This window comes from Mchenga conophoros, linkage group LG4 (genome assembly GCF_057382185.1).
Source record: "Mchenga conophoros isolate Kocher_MC1m ecotype Shallow Benthic linkage group LG4, M_conophoros_male_GT1.1, whole genome shotgun sequence".
Lineage (NCBI taxonomy): Eukaryota > Metazoa > Chordata > Actinopteri > Cichliformes > Cichlidae > Mchenga > Mchenga conophoros.
Window position 1 is genome coordinate 12,103,794 of NC_140529.1, and position 19,865 is coordinate 12,123,658.

At 40.7% G+C, this 19,865-nt stretch overlaps 2 protein-coding genes across 2 annotated transcripts; both read left to right on the forward strand.

The window, feature by feature from the left end:
• Positions 1-298: 298 nt before the first annotated feature.
• LOC146575592 (trafficking protein particle complex subunit 5-like) lies at positions 299-3,194 on the forward strand. The gene is made up of 3 exons (XM_085270345.1): positions 299-896; positions 1,645-1,917; positions 1,991-3,194. The coding sequence occupies exons 2-3, from the start codon at positions 1,648-1,650 to the stop codon at positions 2,285-2,287; spliced, it is 567 nt and encodes a 188-aa protein (XP_085126471.1). The 5' UTR covers positions 299-896; positions 1,645-1,647; the 3' UTR covers positions 2,288-3,194.
• A 2,529-nt stretch (positions 3,195-5,723) lies between these two features.
• Positions 5,724-18,825, forward strand: mcoln1b (mucolipin TRP cation channel 1b). The gene is made up of 13 exons (XM_085270343.1): positions 5,724-6,023; positions 7,705-7,952; positions 8,120-8,281; positions 9,925-10,081; positions 10,496-10,577; positions 10,686-10,782; positions 10,892-10,991; positions 11,088-11,194; positions 14,499-14,648; positions 14,784-14,885; positions 14,999-15,121; positions 15,643-15,849; positions 16,183-18,825. The coding sequence occupies exons 1-13, from the start codon at positions 5,981-5,983 to the stop codon at positions 16,315-16,317; spliced, it is 1,713 nt and encodes a 570-aa protein (XP_085126469.1). The 5' UTR covers positions 5,724-5,980; the 3' UTR covers positions 16,318-18,825.
• The last annotated feature ends 1,040 nt before the right edge of the window (positions 18,826-19,865 follow it).

Here is a 19,865-nt window from a genome sequence, read left to right on the forward strand (position 1 = left end):
AAGGTCTTTCCGTGTACCTCACAGTGATCCACTTGGACATTTTCGAGAATTTCTCAAGTTCTGTAATAAATCTCAGTCATCTCGTTTTGCGTGCCGCAGCTTCTGGAAATAACAGCAGACTGCAGAAGAGTGTTCACTACAGTACAAATCACTGGGAGTCCACTGTGAGGCAATACACATGTTCATGTTAGTGTGGAGAAAACACACAGCGCTGGGCTGCAAAACTGTGGAAGTCCCCCCCAAAAATATGAATCACGTGTGTTCTCAGCAGCAGCCGCAGAAATGTACAACAAAGATCTTCATGTTCACTGAGGTTTATATGGTGACACGATCATTGCTGGAAATCATGTCACAGTACATGTGCACGCACTGCAGAAAGTCAAGAGAAAAAGTTTCAGACTGGTTTTTGCAACTGTGCCATGATTACAAGAACAGGAAGTGGAGGTCCAAGTGTAAAATCCAGTGCAGAAAGTCTGGGATGCAGATAATAAAGGTCAGTGATGTAAATAAAAAAGATCTTCTAAAAGCAGAAACGAGAAGGACATGGTGGAGTCAGTAAGACCAGAGTAATTATTTAAAATTAACTGTGCTAATAGTAATATTATTATTATTAATAATGATAATAATAATAGCTGTGAAAAATTAGGTTATGTTTTCGGGGGGAAAGGGAGACGTCAATATGGTTATGGTCGTTAATGCCAGATGAAGATGGCTTGTTTAAAAAAAATATAGGTAAAAAGTAAGGAAAGCAGGGTGCAGTGTGTTGTTGCACTAAAGAGTCCGGCCACTAGATGGCGGTATGCAATTTAACTGTTGGTAATGTTGAGCTGTCAAAGCAGGAAGAAGACGGAGAGGAGGAAGAAAAACTGACCATCAGCTGATTTAGCTCTGACAAGGTGCGTTTATGTTACACACACGTCCCTGAAAATGAGTAAACCTGCTACAGAATATTATACTCTCTGTGTAAAAGCGTAGCTTTTCATTCCTGCTGTTTTATGTGTAAGATAATCTTTATCGGTAGTGCCGGCTAACAGTTGTAGCGCGATGGCTAACAGCCAGTATTGATCAGCTGTCGTGTCTGTAGAAACTCAGCAGGTCCATTGTGTTTGCAAAAAGCTTGTGTGGTGAAGTCATACCTGGAATTACATTTTTTAATGAGAGGTCTGTGAGTCTGCGGTCACACATTTATTCCCATGTTATTAGTGCCTCCTTTTTGTAAATGTTTAGCATATCAGTATATAAAAGCTAAATTAGCACCCCTGCGGTTCACTAATGTATATTGCCTTTACTGAACATCGCAAATTGTATTCGCATGAAAGGCTAGTCTCTAATATTTGACACAATAAACTTGTTTCACTACTTGAGGGAAAGCACACCAGGCTATGAAAGAGGAGATACTGGAAGCTGGTGATGTGCAACCAAAAAGTAATCAAATGACAGAAGAGCGATAGCACACTACGCTCAAATATAAATGCTAGCAACTTGTGCAAGCGATGTCTGATGGTCTACATAGATTCAACACAAAAGTATAAAGCCTTTGCCAGTTCTCCACTAGCTGTCATGAAAGTGCGCTCCATAATCTTGCCAAAACAAAACGTCTGCATCAGAACATGTAAACCACTGACTGCCATTACTCCCCAACAGAAAATGGACACCCGTTTCACTCGAGGGAAATCCAACATCCTTGAGCGCCCTCTGACCCGACCCAAGACTGAAGTCAGTCTGAGCGCCTTTGCGCTCCTGTTCTCCGAGATGGTACAGTACTGTCAGAGCCGCGTGTACTCCGTGTCGGAGCTGCAGACACGCCTGGCAGATATGGGCCAGAGCGTGGGAGCCAGCATGCTGGATGTGTTGGTGCTGAGGGAGAAGAACGGGAAGAGGGAGACCAAAGTGTTGAACATGCTCCTCTTTGTCAAGGTGAGCAAATGTAATCACACGCATGAGTAACCCTTTTTTATTTTCAAACTCTTAACAGTCATCTTGCTTTTAGGTTAATGTGTGGAAGTCCTTGTTTGGAAAGGAAGCTGACAAGCTGGAGCAGGCCAACGATGATGACAAGACGTACTACATCATAGAGAAAGAGCCGCTTATTAATGCGTACATCTCCGTGCCCAAGGAGAACAGCAGCTTGAACTGCGCCGCCTTCACCGCGGGCATCGTGGAGGCCATCCTCACACACAGTGGCTTTCCCGCAAAGGTCACTGCCCACTGGCACAAAGGCACCACGCTGATGATAAAGTTTAACGAGTCAGTTATAGCCAGGGACAAGGCTTTGGATGGCAGATAAGAAAGATCGGAGGGGGGGAGTTGTTATGTAAATCTGTACAGGATGAGGAGAAATCACGGAGGCCCAGGCTGGTGTTTGTATCTGAAGTGTCTCCTTGTGGTAACTGATGAGACAGGGTGACAATATAAATGGATCACTGTGCTGTACTGAGCCTCATGAGCAGAAAATATGCACCTACATGGTTTCGTGGATCATCTCCTTCCTGTTTTGCCTCCTGATGTGGTTTTATTTTGTAGTTTTTCTTTTGTCACATATTTGCAACAGACAAAAGTTTAAAGCGTAAACATACTGCATAAACTTTCATGCCACAATGGTCACAGGAATGTAAAAAAATTAAACAAAACATTGGGGCTCTATTTGACAGCCCTTTTTACACCATTTTTAAAAATATTTGATTATTATTGTTTTAGTCTACAAGCTGGCTGCAGGAGGCCAACAAAGTAGAGTACCCCTGGTTATGATAATATTAAATCATAACCAACAATGAATCACCACATGACTTGTTTTTAGGGACAAAATATTTTAAGGAGACAGGTTCAAGGTTTTCCCTGCAAACCTGAGCTGGATAAGTGGGATCAAGTGGATGTATGAGTCCATGGTTTGTTTTCTATTTCATTCCAGCTCAGCCTCAGCGTTTGTTTTGTTTTGTTTTTAATAATTCATAATCTGGGGCTAGTAATTCTGTGCTAACAACGCAACCACCAGGCTACATCTTACAAATCTATACATTTCTTGGGCCCAGAAATTTTGCGGTGCTAAGCTGAATTGTTTTTCTTTAAACAGCATCTGTGGAAAAGAGGAAGTAGTTTAGTGTTATTTAAAATACATTTTTGTATTTAGTGTCTTGTCATCGAGTCATTATGTAACACAAAGATGTTTACATGTTACAAATAAAAACTGGAAGGTTGTGGTTGTTTTTGATGACATGGCTGCTTTTAAGCAAACAAAAGCTGCTTAGCTTATACTAACACAGACATATTTAAAACATGCGCTGAATATTATAATTTATATTATGTCCAGAGGACCTATTTGTTACACTGAGGGAAATAAATATGGTCATTTCCAGGTCTGACTGTAATGTCTATAGCAATAACTAACATTGGGTTTATTTCATTTTTTTAAATAACAAATCGCAGCACTAGTGAATGTTAGTGTGTGAAGAAAGCTCCCCATTTACATGAACTAATTCAAATCTTCACGATAGATATGATTCAACCCACTGCAGCGCAGAACCTTTAATATCTACAGTGTGTTCTAATTTCTAGTAAAATATTGTGTTCAACGGTATTAAACGCTGCACTGAGGTCTATCAGGACTATGATGGGCTCTGAAACCCGAATGAATCTCTTAAAATAAACCATTCCTCTGCAGATGGTGAGTTAGCTGAATGACCATTTTACAACTCTGTAGTTTCAGCCTGGGAGCACATCTATGTTCCTAGAGCCCACCAGTAAGCAGGCTTAGGCGTGACTCCTACAACCACACAGCCCTGATGTATCTGACAGAAGCCATAATTAACCTGAAATGGACAGAGACTCATGGGAAATTGTGTTCCAAATAAGCCATGCGGCATTAAATGCTACTGAGGAAAGCTCAGAGTATAGGTTTACAACTCATGCATTTGTGTCCCTTAATAAAAATATGAGAAGTATAAGTAAGAAGAGGAAATTGTGGTTGTTTGATTTAGTTTGGTTCTGGTGTTACCCAATATAACAAAGACATTTTGAATGCGGAAATCAGAAGTTGTGGTTGTGTGACTAGAGCTAGCATCCCTTTTGTTTCAGCCTGTATGCTAAAATAAGCTAACAGTCTGCTGACTGCTTCATATACAGACATGAGTGATATCTCTATACAGTGGCTTGCAAAAGTATTTGGCCCCCTTGAACTTTTCCACATTTTGTCACATCACAGCCACAAACATGAGTCAATTTTATTGGGATTCCACGTAAAAGACCAACATAAAGTGGTGTACACGTGAGAAGTGGAACAAAAATCATACATGATTCCGAACATTTTTTTTTACAAATAAATAACTGAAAAGTGGGGTGTGTGTAATTATTCAGCCCCCTGAGTCAATACTTTGTAGAACCACCTTTTGCTGCAATTACAGCTGCTAGCCTTTTAGGGTATGTCTCTACCAGCTTTGCACATCTACAGACTGAAATCCTTTCCCATTCTTCTTTGCAAAACAGCTCCAGCTCAGTCAGATTAGATGGACAGCGTTTGTGAACAGCAGTTTTCAGATCTTGCCACAGATTCTCGATTGGATTTAGATCTGGACTTTGACTGGGCCATTCTAACACATGGATATGTTTTGTTTTAAACCATTCCATTGTTGCCCTGGCTTTATGTTTAGGGTCGTCGTGCTGCTGGAAGGTGAACCTCCGCCCCAGTCTCAAGTCTTTTGCAGACTCCAAGAGGTTTTCTTCCAAGATTGCCCTGTATTTGGCTCCATCCATCTTCCCATCAACTCTGACCAGCTTCCCTGTCCCTGCTGAAGAGAAGCACCCCCAGAGCATGATGCTGCCACCACCATATTTGACAGTGGGGATGGTGTGTTCAGAGTGATGTGCAGTGCTAGTTTTCCGCCACACATAGCGTTTTGCATTTTGGCCAAAAAGTTCCATTTTGGTCTCATCTGACCAGAGCACCTTCTTCCACATGTTTGCTGTGTCCCCCACATGGCTTGTGGCAAACTGCAAACGGGACGTCTTATGGTTTTCTGTTAACAATGGCTTTCTTCTTGCCACTCTTCCATAAAGGCCAACTTTGTGCAGTGCACGACTAATAGTTGTCCTATGGACAGATTCCCCCACCTGAGCTGTAGATCTCTGCAGCTCGTCCAGAGTCACCATGGGCCTCTTGGCTGCATTTCTGATCAGCGCTCTCCTTGTTCGGCCTGTGAGTTTAGGTGGACGGCCTTGTCTTGGTAGGTTTTCAGTTGTGCCATACTCCTTCCATTTCTGAATGATCGCTTGAACAGTGCTCCGTGGGATGATCAAGGCTTGGGAAATCTTTTTGTAGCCTAAGCCTGCTTTGAATTTCTCAATAACGTTATCCCTGACCTGTCTGGTGTGTTCTTTGGGCTTCATGGTGTTGTTGCTCCCAATATGCTCTTAGATAACCTCTGAGGCCTTCTTATTCTTCTTCTTTCATGTTTAACGGCAGCTTGCATCCAAAAATGTTGCATTACTGCCATCTCCTGGCTTTTAATCTTGCTTCACTCCTGAATCCTCAGATCCTCTTTATGAGACCAGTATTTCTCAAAAAGCGAAAAAACCCTTTCCCTTCACCATGACTTAACTTATTAACTACTTGCGCAAACGTAAGTTCTCTTCAATAAACAATAATTATTTTATCCTAAGTCTTAATTAATAAAACTGTCATAAAACATTAAAAAAAAAAAAGAGTACTAACCGGAACATTAGCTCAACATTTGCCCTGAATTTTTTGGCGTTTGCGTCTTTAGTCTTCCCAGCAGCAATAGCTTACAGGCTAGGCATTAGTCACATGATGGAGTCACGTGGTCATAAGGAAGCGGCGATGTGTTTACCTATGTTTCATCCGCAGACTGCGACAGCAATCGTCTTTTATTTTACGATGTAAACAAATAATATGACCCCGCGTCTGCTCTCTACTCGCTTTTTATGAGTGTGATGTACCCTGCTCCTGTGCGAACGTGAACGCATCACCATGGCATCTTCTAGTTACACCTGCATCCAAGACAGCGCCACAGGTTTGGCAACATTCAGTCCTCTCTTTTATTATCTCTCTTCACCTGTATCACTCTTTATACCACGGATTGGTACGCATTTATTTGCTAGCATCATATTACGTTATTTTATTTTTCATGTATTTGTTTATTTATTTATTTTTAAAGAGGCGGGTCCATCTGTGAAAATTTGCTAAGGTGTGATATCGAACAATGAAAGAAACACGTCCGCTCCGTGTATTTATTCACAGGTGACTCGAGGCTCAAAGGATCATTCCGCCGATTTTGGACATTTAAAGTTTTATTTTTTATTTTTTTATTGTTTTGAAAATAAACGCTTTAAAGGTTTCCGCCTTGACATCTACAACCGGTGGTTCTTAAAATCATCACAGTTAGCGAGCCCAAGATGACGTCATCGAATAGCATGGACAGTTCAGCCATGTTTGTTTTGATGATAATCACATAAAAATCTTTCTACAGTCAAGCAATTTATAAAATTCTATTAAGAGACCCAGCAGGATAATTCGAATTTTTTTTTTTTTTTTATCTTATTTCGACTTTGGGGGAATTGCCATTCAGATACAGTATAAATACTGCCTGTCTGTCAGTCTAGTTGAGAACATGCAGTTGCAATCAGGAGAAGACTGCTGACTTGACAGGCTTCCCTCTATGCCAGCAGGATGAGCCACAGACAGCTATTTTTGCTGTTCACAGAATGCATGTTGATAAAAGTTGAGGAAGGAAAATAAAATGTCCACAAGCAACAGGGGTGACTGCAACCTTGAGAAAAGTCAATTCAAGGACTTGGCAGAGAACGGAGCTGCAAGTGTCACGTTCCTGATGTCAGACCGCTCCTGAACCAGAGATAATGTCAGAAGAGCTTACCTGGGGCACAGAACCCAAGGTGTTTGAAGTCTAGTGTGACATTTCCACAGTCTGTGGTGACTTGGGGTGCCATGTCATCTGCTGGAGTGGAGCACTTCATGCTTCTGACTGCCAAGCTTTATGGAGATGCCAATTTCCTTTTCTAGCAGGGTGCCAGTGGGTCCAAAACTACTACCAAATGGCATTTAGACACGTGCTTAATTAGCAAACCAATTCACCTGATCTGAAGGCCGCACAGAATCTGTGAGGTACTGTTTAGACGGAGATGAGAAACACTTGACCCCAAACACAGACGAGCTGAAGGCAACTATCAAAGCAACCTGAGCTGCAGTGACACGTCAGCAGTGTCAAAAGCTGATCGCCTCCATGCCACAGTAATTCATTATGAAGAACCAAAGAAGGATTCATTGTATAAATAAACATGCTTTTCAGAACCTGGGCTTTTATCTGTTGTAAACTCTTTTTTATTTAATGATTTTATGTAATATAATCATTAAGATACTGGATTTTTGTTTTTCAGGAGCTACAAGTGGTAATCTTGGATCATGCTTGGATCATTTTTGAGCATTTACACATTTAAACATGAAAGTTATCCGCCAGCGTTAGCTTGGTTATACTAAGCTGTGAAATTGCACCACATACAGGCAGGGAGACCAGCTAACACTGCTAAGTAACAGAATTAAAGACACTCTCCAACCACTTTTCCAGGATAAAAGGGGTTAATTCAAATTGTCACTTGTTAGTAACCCAGCAATGTATAATGTCTTGAGTACCTCTTTAATGCTGAGCTTCTTTCCAAAATGAATGATTTTATTAACAGAGAAGGACAAGCTGCTCTCCTCCGTATCAGGCTATGGCTCCCAGGATCTTCTTGGAAGTGGCAGCTCCCGCCCTCCTACCCTGGTGGGCTCCAAGCTCCTCCAGCAGGAGGAAGAAGGAGAGGAGGAGGCCCTGAGGAGGAAACTCAAGTATTTCTTCATGAGCCCTTGTGACAAGTATCATGCAAAGGGGCGCAAGCCTTTCAAACTTGGCCTGCAGCTGCTGAAAATCATCATTGTGACTGTGCAGGTGGATACAGCCCTTTGATTTAACATGAATACTCTGTAGGCTCAGAATGCAAATACCCGATCATGTCCTGTGTTTTATTCTAACTGTGCAGCGACTGCTTCTCTGCATTTGCCCGAGTGTTTCAGCTCATTTGTCTTGTGCCTGTGCTCTCTGGCTCTGTCTATTAGTTGGTGATGTTTGGACTGAGTAACCAGATGGTTGTGACGTTTCAAGAGGAAAACACAGCGGCATTCAAGCACCTTTTCCTGAAGGGCTACAAGGACAAGAATCCCCACGCTGTCCACACACAGATGGAGATGTACAGCCACATCAACTTTACCATAGAGCAGGTAGCCTGCTAATAACCATTTTAAGAGACATTTTGAGATCTCTTGATTTATTATTATGACCAGAATTTTGTTTAATATGATTTTTTTAATGATTTTTTTAAGCCATGCATACATTAGATATGCTTGATATTAATAAGTGTTTTTTCATGGTATTATTACTTACAATGGACCCTAATATACTGTTGTAACACTGACTGCAGATTTCCACTCCACACAAAAACCCAACAAAACAAAGGTCAATCAGAGGCTTGAGGGGAAAACAGGACTACTGCAAAGCTAGCTGAGCTATTATCTTTAGCAGTTGTATTGTTTACAATGTTTACTAGCTTAGCTTAGAATTGAGTGTGTGAATAAGCGCAGAAACACAGACTGCAAATGACGTCTGTTTGTCTGCATTTGCAGACAATGAAGAAGTGGATGTAGTAGTTAGATGGAAAAAGTTGCTGCTGTAGGTTATGCACAGTAACAGATGTGGGTGGGGGGAAGTCAGTCCAATAGAGTATCCCAATATTTTTGACATTGATCACTACAGGAACACCAAATATTGAGATTTTATTAAATACATTAAAATAGTCTACGAGCGAGAAGGCTCATCTCATGCGCCACCATCCTGAGATGTTGTTAGCCAAGCAAACTTACATTAAATGGGCTCAACTGAAAAACCATCCAACACTGAACACACTCAGCTTGTTAAAGCTACCTCCTAATTAAGAGCAAGCTAATGGCTCAGTCACATGACCACAAATAGGAAAGCAACCTCCTTGCATCCATAAAAAAAGCAGCGGCTGCCTGGTGATTGTATAGATTTTTTTCACATTCTGCAACTGATTGCACAGGTCGCCCAACAGGAGGCAACCTTTCTGCAAACAGTTTCAGTCTTACTTGGACTGACTGCAGTCACTCTCAGAGAGATCATTGGAAGTTTGCAAATAACTGCTGTCTAATTTATAAAAGCAGAAATGTTGCCAACATGTTGCCATCAGTCTGAATGACTCTTTGTCAATGAAAACAACTCAAGTGGGCTTGACTCAACTGGTTGGCAGCTGGTTGTATTGTGGTTATATTCCTGTAGAACAGGAACATTACTGAGCGCAGTTAAATATACATTCCTGTTAAATGTGAATTTCTGTTTATGTAGACAGCAACAGATGCGATTTCAGAGAATTTATCACAGTTATTTGGTGTATTACCAGAAACACTTTGCATGCAATTGCAGATTGAATCTTATGGCAACATTAATGCAGGTTTTAGTGACAGTGCTTGTAATCTCAAATTAAAGTAAAATAACTTCATTGTATTCTGTAAAAAAAGATATTGACAAAGTTCAACTTGGTGATAAATCGTAACATATCTTATTCCATACCAAGCACATAACACAAAGTTAATAAATGTGATAAAAATGCAATAATATTTTATCGGAATTATATCAAATCTTGGGGTGTCTGGTGATTTCCACCTCTAGTAATTGAGACATATTTCTGGAAAGAGATGCCGCTATCGTGTTGCCATCCTGACTGAACAGCGTTCTTTTTAGTGAGAGCTTCATTGTTACTTTCTGAACGTGAAAAGTTTAACATCGCATAAAGGAGACGGATGTTTTCTCGAGCTTAATTCCACCTCTCGGCTTCTCTTTCCCTCTTCAGTACTTGGCTCTATCTCAGATCTCACTGGGACAGTACGCTTATGTGCCGGGTGTCGGCGTTAACGGAAGCGCGCTCTCCCTCTGTCAGAGGTACTTTAGGAGGGGCACCATTGACCCCGTCAATGACACGTTTGACATCGACCCACATGTTGTCACAGGTAGGATAATCCTTCTTTTGATTTTGTTTTTCTTTATGTTTTAAAGTCTACTTGTTTGTTACACGTCTGTCTGCACATTCTTCAAGTGCCAGTATTTCCCTTAAGGAACCAATAGTGTCAGTGAGTCACTGTGTTATTGCTCCAGTGCCCTGCAACTGTGCCCTACTTTTAAAGACTTGAGTCCTGTAATGAAAAACACAGACCTTTTTTTTTTCCACTTTAGTAGCAAAAATACTGTGTCCGGTCCTGGGAAAGGGGTTATTTGCGCACATCTGCTGATTTGGCAGATGGCTATGGCTAATGCATGATAAATGTAGTGGTAAAAATAAACCGTGGTGTGGCATTCATGTGATATGGAAAAAATCATGTATGACTTAGTTCCTCTTTTGCCATTTCTGATTTTCCTTTTTCCAGATTGTATTGGACTGGACCCACTGACGTACAGCGCTGCTCCAGGAAACAGTGACTACAAGAATTTCACTCTCCTGTTTTACAAGTTAGAGACTCTGTTATGTTTGTGTGTTTTGGTATTAAAGAGGTATTGCTTTTCTTTGCAATGTGAATTCTGCACATTGAATCCTCAGCATGTCTCTTTCCTCCCCAGGCTGATCAATGTCACCATTGACTTCCAGCTGAAGGCCATCAACATTCAGACCATTATAAATAATGAAATCCCGGACTGCTACACCTTTGCTATCACAGTGAGCCCCTCTATGATCTCAAATTCAGTCAACATCCCACAGAATAGAAAAACTAAAAATGTTGTTTTTTACATGCTAATTGTTACGTGGTTCATGCTTTTGTCGTCAGATTGTGATGGATAACAGGGCGCACAGCGGTAAAGTTACGATCAGTCTTCAGAACCGTGCCTCCATTAAGGAGTGTAAAGACCCTAATGTGACTGGACGTGGTGAGTGACTGGTGGTTAGGGGTGATATTTATTTACCTGCCGCTTCATTTATTTTAATTGCCTTTGATCCCTTTTATTTCTGTCCTCTTTTTTCAGCCGAGAATTATGCGCAGGAGTTCTTTGATGTGCTGGTGGCCATCGTCTGCGTGCTGTCCTTGCTGCTGTGTGGACGCTCCATCCTCAGAGGCATCCTCCTGCAGCATGTAAGAAAACTGGCCAACAATTTCTGTATTTTTTTGTTTTTGTGATGTTAGCCTATGAAATGTATATTTTGAAATGGATATTGCACATAGCACGACTGACATTGCCTTTTTGAAGCCTTGGGTTTGGCATTTTGGCTGTCTCAATGTTTGCCTCTTTTGGGCGTGAGAACATATAATCTTACTTGGACAGGAGAACAGAGTGATAGGTTATCAGTCAACATTAGCTAGCTTGGATACCAAGATGCATCCATAGACTGCATGGGCCCTTTGCACACACACAAATACCTGTTAAATAGTGTTCAATGACCTACAAAAGTGGAGCTCAGATAAGGACAGGCTGTTTGTGTATGTAACCGCACAGTAATGCACGACCACCATGAACACAAAAAAGGAAGTGAAGCCTGGTCAAAAGAACCTTCCTGCCAGACTGTCTAGCTTTTTTAATAATGCATACATTAAGTCTTAATACAGTTTACAGTACTGAGTCTTGTCTCTTACAGCAAAAGTCTATTTTTATTTATATTTTGCTTTCAAGAAGACAGACTAGTAGTTTTGAACGATAGTTCTCAAGGATTTCTTTCTTCTTTGGACATTCGCTGATTTTTCACTTCTTTTTAGTTCCGTCCTTGTACCTGACCATTTTAAGAGTATTTTTTTTTCTTTGTTAAGAAATACTGACCTATGAGAAAGTCACCTAACTCAAGGGATGAGCAGGTGTTGTCTCTGCACACCAAAAAACTGTTTGTTCCAATTTCTTTAGCTGAGTCTATGAAAAATATCACAGTTTTGTGATGAACACAAAACCATATTTTTATATCAACAAGGTGATTCCCGGAGATCTATTAGTGGAAAACGTTCCCTATCTTGGCATGCTGTGCAGTCACTTAAAACACTGAGGAAACTGGACAAGTGGAAGACAAAAAGGGAAGTATCAGGCCTAAAAACCTGTCTACAGCAGCTCAACAGTATCTGAAAATCGTGTCTTAACCTCCTAAGACCTGAACTCTTTCATGGCATGTATTTTCAGTTTCTCTTTGCTATTTGGGCTGATTGGAACCTGATGAATGTAAAAACAAAGAATTACCGGGGGGGGGGGGTTGTTTTTGTTTTTTACCTGATTTTTGTTTCTGAGAAAAATGAGATTCACATAAGAGGACATTTGCTTTAGATTTTGATAGAACAGTGGCAGTGTCTTTTATCCTGTCTTCCTTCTCTCACCCCAACCGGTCGCAGCAGATGGCCGCCCCTCCCTGAGCCTGGTTCTGCCGGAGGTTTCTTCCTGTTAAAAGGGAGTTTTTCCTTCCCACTGTTGCCAAAGTGCTTGCTCATAGGGGGTCATATGATTGTTGGGTTTTTCTCTGTATCTATGAAGCGCCTTGAGGCGACTTTTGTTGTGATTTGACGCTATATAAATAAAATTGAATTGAATTGAATTGAATAGTGTACTCGTAAGTGGATATCAGGCCATTGTAGAGCAAAATTTAATACTTTGGTCTAGACAACCCAAAATGTGATATCCGCATATGTGGACGCCAGGTCCTAGGAGGTTACGAAGTATGAAAAAATTCCAGCACAGACCTTCCACAGTACCTGAGAGATGCATCAGGTCTTTTATCCAAATTTGAAAATTTTGGTTCAAATGCTCATCAGTATGTACAAAGGAGGTCAGGAGAGAGGTACAACAATGAGTCTCTACAACTGTAAAGCATGGTGGAGGCTCTGCCCTGGTTTGGGCTGCATGTCAGCCAGTGATGTTGGATATCTCGTCAAAAACCGATGAAATTACGAACATAGAAAAGTGACATCATCATCATATTTTGATCCGCCATTGTTAAAGCATCTGATTGGCAACAGCTTCATTGTTCAGTATGACAAAGATCCCAAACACGCTGCTAGTGTAGCATACCTGGTCATACATGGTCATACCATTGGCTTATCTACTCTATTTCCATGTATGTTTGCACATGTTTCAATAAAGTTTTGCACCTATTTTACTCACAAAATATAAACCAAAAAAAAGAGGGGTGACTCAAGACTTTAGCACAGTAATGGAAATGGGTGAGATATTTCCAAATTTAGGAGGAAAATATGCTACAGAGACCAAAAGGAGGCTGTAAAAAGTTTCACTTCTCCTCTGATGTCTTTCAAAATGGGACCCCAAGTGGACTGACTGCTTGAAGTTGCAACTTTTGTTGAGGTACTAATTAAGAGTCTGCATTGCACTCGTACACTTTATGGATAACTTAGCACTTCTCCCTCTCAGGCCCCTCTGGCCTGGTGTTGGCCAGAGGGGCCGATGGCGCGATATGGCAGCCTCGCTTCTGTCAGTCTGCCCCAGGGCAGCTGTGGCTACAACTGTAGCTGCCTCCACCAGTGTGTGAATGTGAGAGTGAATGAATAGTGGTATTGTAAAGCGCTTTGGGTGCCTTGAAAAGCGCTATATAAATCCACTCCATTATTATTGTTATTATTATCCAAATACAATCGCATTGGTTACATTAAAGCCTCAAATCGGAGTCTAAAACCAGTGGGTGAAACACATCTTTCACAGTGTCTGTGGAAGTGAACCCCTTTTACAGTCAGCCTTAAGTGTCATTTGGGGAACTGTAGTTTCTTATGGTGTCATATTAACAACCAAATGAGGACACATAAAAAATATTGCCAAGAGCAGATGTCCCTAATATGGCCATCTCAGGTACACAGCACTACCTGTGAGCACATAAGCCCCGCCCACCTGCTGTTAAGATCTTCTGTTTTTCACAGGCAGCCAATCAGAAGAAAGTTGGCTTAAAGGTGGAAGCAAAAAAGTTTCAGTGGATGAACTGAAGTGCTGCAAAGAGACCCAGGATGAGATGAATTGTTCTGAACAGCAAATCGTGCAAAATGAAAACCTCAGAAAAAAAAATATCGAGCCGCAAATGAGCTTTCAAATCTTTATCATTACATTTCTCAAGGGTGCAGTGTATCAAGTTAGTCATCATGCGTGAAATGTGATTACAGAAGTTCCGATTTTTGCTTGCCACCGTGAAAGATGAGGCTGGTCTGCACTGCTCGCTCTGCTGGATTGTCATTTTTCTAAGCGCTTGCCTGGAGGCCGTGGCGCTAATGAGATCACAGCAAAACTTACATCCTGCAATACAAACACTGTTGCCCCCTGATGCCATATATTCAACACATATAATTTCATAATGATAAGTCACGCAGGCAAAGAGAAGTAGTTAAATGCCTTTCACGGTCTCCCAGTTTTCCGGTTGTGTGTATCACATTTAAAGCCCCATTGATCATCTCCCATCTCCTTACCCAGGAGTACGTGCAGTTTTTCAATCACAAACTGGGCCGCAGCGTGAGCTGGGGAGACAGGATGGAGTTCATCAACGGCTGGTACATTCTGCTCATCGTCAGTGACACGTTCACCATCATCGGCAGCTTCATCAAAATTGGGATAGAGTCCAAGGTAACAAGATGTGAGAGGGTGTGCAGCTTTGTGCACACTGTAAAAGAAGCTTCTTTTTTTATTCACCTACTGAGATGTAAAATTCCCAGTTTTCAGTAAGTTATGATAAGTAATGATGTCTTCCTTGTGATGCAGAATCTGTCATCATATGATGTTTGTGGGATCTTGCTGGGAACATCCACTCTGCTGGTGTGGGTGGGAGTCATCCGCTACCTCAGCTTCTTTCAGAAATACAATGTATGTCAAGCACACACACACAAATATGGAAAATATTATTTAACACAATTTTTTTTTATATAATATTTTAAAATGTATTTACAGTTAGTTAATTTGGTCTCTTTCTCCCACAGATCCTGATTGTGACTCTAAGAGCTGCTTTTCCCAATGTCATCCGCTTCTGCTGCTGTGCGGCCGCCATTTATTTGGGATATTGCTTCTGTGGCTGGATAGTGCTGGGGCCCTACCATGCAAAGGTAATGCACGGACACACAGCTGTGTCTCTAAGGAGGAGTGAGCAGGCGTGAGTCACTCAGAGCAGAATTGCATGTCAGAGCATCCTAATTATGATAAACTGCCTCCCAGCATGTCATTTTTTAGCTATGTATAATTAATGGGAGGAGAAAATTGATAGTTATTAAATATGAATCAGGCAGCATTTTGTTAGGATATTGCTTTTTGCATGCAAGCAAAATAATGTAATCAATTCTGGTGGAAATATATGGAGGGCCAGCTTTCCTGAAATTAAAAACAAAATGAATAAAATGAAATAATTAAATGACTCAATAAAAAAATAAATATGCTAATATGTGCATCAAAAATACCGTACATTACCTAATTCAATGAATGTGAAATTAATTGATATTTGCCTTTCACACAGAAACATTCTCTAGAAGTCAATTTTGTAGTCCGTGCCAAAAAGATAAATAAAAACACTGAAAGACTGCAAAACTTTCTTTTTTAAATGATTGTGCTAACTTGGACTCCATGTATCCAGTTTCGCTCCCTGTCCATGGTGTCAGAGTGCCTGTTTTCTCTGATCAATGGAGACGACATGTTTGTAACATTCGCTGAGATGGAGCACAGCAGCACGCTGGTGTGGACCTTCAGCCAGATCTACCTTTACACCTTCATCTCCCTCTTCATCTACATGGTGCTGTCACTCTTCATCGCACTCATCACCGGAGCTTATGACACCATCATGGTACAGTTGCTGCTTTGTTTCTTTATTATACTGTTGGGTGGTGGTTTGAGTGCTTTTTCTAATCATATGAATTAGGTTACAGAAATGCTAAAATCTAAAAACAAATTTTTTTCCCATCAACGTCTCCTCTACTTTGCCAATTTCCCAGTGCCAATCTGCTAAATCAAGATAATGATCATACTTATTGGTTAATACTGGTAAATGTGATCCGACATTAATGCAGGATACTTGTGCAGTTATGTATTGATTTATTTTTACCGATAAATACGGGGACTTTATTTAGTAAGTGACAATAGCAGTTTGAAAATTTGCAGCTTTTTTGTCTTCTTGCAGGCCCAAACACAGGAGCAGGCACACATCACAGATCTACATGCATTCATTGCACAGTGCACGGACACGCCCAGTTCTGGCAAGTTCCGTGCACCCGAAGCCTCATCATGCTCCTTCCTCTGCTGCTGTGAGTGGTGAGGACAGTGACCTAGTAGAAGCACAGAGGGAGTAAGCAGTGTGTACATTGAAGGACAAGGGAGTCTTTCTTTCCCTCCATCTTTAAAGCACCATATTTCCACTCCAGTAGCTGACTGCTATTCCACTCCTTTTTCCAGACACCCAGCAAAGAGGGACGATTAATGTCTTGAAGCAGAACTGAGTGACCTTGGACTACTTTGTCCCCTGCTGACCCTGTTTGAATTTTGCATTTTAATTTGTGCTGGAACGGTAGATTGCACTGAACACTTAAAGGCCCAATTACCTGCTTCAGCTTTTGTACTGTACTGTATGAATAATTTATTGTCTTTCTGACTTGTCAGGTTGGTCAGGCTTTGATGGCTAGAAGCATAATGTCGGTAAACAAAGGCTGGACACCGGGTCTGTCGGGTCAAATTAGGATGCATTTTCGCTTGAATGACCAACCATTTACAGGGTTTTCATGATCATTTTATTGTTCGCATGGCTACTTAGGCAAAAGGATTTTCATACGTCTTGATTATGTAAATATATGTATGTCTTGTGGAATTTAGGCATAAGGGTGAAGTCAGGCAAACTGGAAAAAAAAAAGATTGATCATTAACTGCAGTACATGTGCTTTGGCTAACAGTCAAGGCCATTCTTTCACTCCAGTTCAGTTTGCTTGCTCCTCATCTCCATTGTTCACGTCCTCCTGTGACTGGAAGGAGATGATAGCCGTGTGAGGAAGGACAAGCCCTACGGCCAACCGGCTAGTCATCAATATGTATGAGCCGTTTTCGCTATAAGGTGGCAGGTGTAGGTCTGTGCTAATGCACTGCAAGGCAGGGTGTGCTTTGCTAGAACATGTGAGGTTAATGTGCTGCCTTACAAACACACAGTAACTACTGAAGATGATAAATAATTTTATGCCTTTTTATGTTAATTGGTAGTAGACCTTTTTCACAGCAGCCTTTTAGCAATGAAATATGTAAATGTAGGCGTTGTCTAATTACATCAGTGATTTTTTTTCCCCCTTAATACCTGCATTTATGTTTATATTTAATGTCAGAATGGCTGCACTAAAAAAATCTTTAAATTTGTTGTAGCTGTTAGACTAAGAAAAAAATGAAGGAAAAAAATGAAGGAGACTATTCAGTACCCAAATGAATTTTTGATTCCCCTTCCCTCTCTTGTTCTTTTCAGCCAGTGACTTTTAATGGTTTAAAAATACATTCAAATGTTTCATTTAAATGTAGCTTAACCATGTGATCTCACAGGAATTGCTCTGGTTCTGTTTACTGCTACTCTGCTAAGCTAGGCTAATTTTGTTTTAGCAGCATTTGTTTAGCGGGTAATGTTTTCTCACCCCTCCCCATTACAGTATTGACTTATTTTTGTATAGTTCAGTTACTAAGATGCCTGAATATCAAAACTGAATTTTCATTTTCTTGTAAATGAGAAGAAGTTGGCTAAATTTGCTTTAACTAAGGCAGTTTTGGCTAGTAGCTTTTATAGCTATGTTACAGTCACAAGACTTTGGTTTTAACTGTTCTTGTTCATTTTTACTCTTTCCCCCCTCATTTCTTTCCTAATTACACAGCTGTACAGTATAACAATATTACAGGGAAAATCTCCAAAAGTCAAATGCCAGTCCAAAAATCTTCCTTTCTAATATTTCTTGAAATATATAGCTAATACTTTTTGTCTTTGTATGCTAGTTTGGATTGTAAGCAGCATAGTTGTGTCTCTATTTTAAATAATGGTTCACTTAGACTCTGTCTGTTGAAGCTATGTGGGAAATGGCTCCATTATTTTATTCATGAATGGATAAGGACATCTCTTGAAGTACCTATATAAACTTGAAGTAGTGGTGAAGATGCAGTATGCTGCATAGGGTGATATGAACGGCTTTCAGTGCACAAAAACTGGATCAGAACAACAGTAACAAGGGGTTTTTGAAATGCAACAGATATCTGGCATTTGTATTATTTTTAATGTAAACTTATTTGTTTTCTTTGATATTGTTTACAATTATAAAGAGGGTTTTTTTTAAATGGCATTTCTGCAGACGTATTTATTTCCTCTTAATTAAAGACCGATGCACAACTTAGAATAGTGATATAATTGTGCCACATAGGAGTTGTATATCACAGTGGAACAATGCACTATAAATGCAACATGTTTGTTAGTGTTCTCCTGACACTTGTAGAAAAGCTCTTTAAGTCTGTTTTGATTTAATGGGAACAGCTGTGCACTGTGTTTATTTGGCTGCTTTTTTTTCATGCTGTCTTAATTATTTTTTACCTAATTTTGAGAAAGTGCAAGATTGCCAGTCTGAGGAATTTGTACAGGTTTTTACTTTCTTTTTTGTGAAGATGGTGTCTTCTGAACGCAAAATAAAAAAGAATATAAAAAATGTCGTGGCTCGGTCAGCACTGATGACATCTCTTGGACTAATCCTAAATAAATTGGGCAATTTATGTGAATGAAAACAAATAACACAATATTTTCTTTTCAAAATGTCTGAAACTTAGCAGCTGCAAAGTTTAAAAAATAAACACTTGCACTGCAGTCTGATGAACTTGTGCTGTGTTGTGGTAGTCTGGCACCACTAGAGGGAGAGAGCAGGCTCTTGTCTGAAGCCAACTGCCAACCAGTCACAGGAAATCTATGCAATACGAAGCAATAAGGAAGTAACAGGAAGCCAAAACACAGGCACTTTGGTGGACAAGAGCGGGGGGATAAAACATCATCCTTATAAAAGCTAAATTACGCTGAGTAGAGTACTTAAAACTTTGAGTCTGCCATAATCACAAACTACCTTGCAACTCAGCATGAAATAAATAGAGGAAGCGGGCGGCTGTTTCAGCTAAATCAAAACCACACAGTGAAGATGGGAAGTAGATAGCATGTGATAGACTAAGATCAAAGCAGATGCTCCTCTTAGTGAGGTGAGCTGCTACAGCTTTCCAATATCCTCAGAACCTGCATCAATTATTCACTCAAAGATGCAGCCAAGGGCTGGCTGAGGAACTGGCCAGCCTGCTCTTAACATCATCAGATTTTAGCCTGGAGCTGATTAAACAGTCCCAAAGAGAAAGCAGGCTGCAGGGCGAAGCCTTGCAAATGGCTTCTACCTGGTCAACTATATTTGCATGCCAAATATAGTTGACCAGGGCCTTTTTGAATAAAGGACCAGAGCAAAAACCACAGTGGATATGAATCCTTGCAACGAGATATGACTGTCACTATCATCACTATCGTGCTCTGTGGGCGACAGATACACACAAAAGAACACGCCTGCTGTGTGATGATGGCGCGTTAATGAGGGTCTCGTTGCCTTCCTTCATCACATGTTGCCTTTTAGTGGCTGTAGAAGCATCCTGTATGTTAATGACATGCAGTGCTGGCACGTTGTTGTCTTCAGGGAGTCCACGCTGTGCACAGAGAGCAGCAGCTGCACTGGCGTCCACTAACCTGCATCCGCTTGGTATTTGTTCACACGTACACACCCTGTTTGTGAGATAATGATATTCATGCTATTGGAGTGTGAAGTGCTGTGCAGGGTG

What these genes read in the sequence shown, in the direction of transcription:
- LOC146575592 (XM_085270345.1), top strand. Translation starts at nt 1,648, where the DNA reads ATGGACACCCGTTTCACTCGAGGGAAATCCAACATCCTTGAGCGCCCT. An exon ending in ACATGCTCCTCTTTGTCAAG is followed by an intron (nt 1,918 to 1,990) that starts GTGAGCAAATGT and finishes TCTTGCTTTTAG; the next exon opens with GTTAATGTGTGGAAGTCCTT.
- mcoln1b (XM_085270343.1), top strand. Translation starts at nt 5,981, where the DNA reads ATGGCATCTTCTAGTTACACCTGCATCCAAGACAGCGCCACAG. An exon ending in TCAACTTTACCATAGAGCAG is followed by an intron (nt 8,282 to 9,924) that starts GTAGCCTGCTAA and finishes TTCCCTCTTCAG; the next exon opens with TACTTGGCTCTATCTCAGAT. An exon ending in AAATTGGGATAGAGTCCAAG is followed by an intron (nt 14,649 to 14,783) that starts GTAACAAGATGT and finishes CTTGTGATGCAG; the next exon opens with AATCTGTCATCATATGATGT.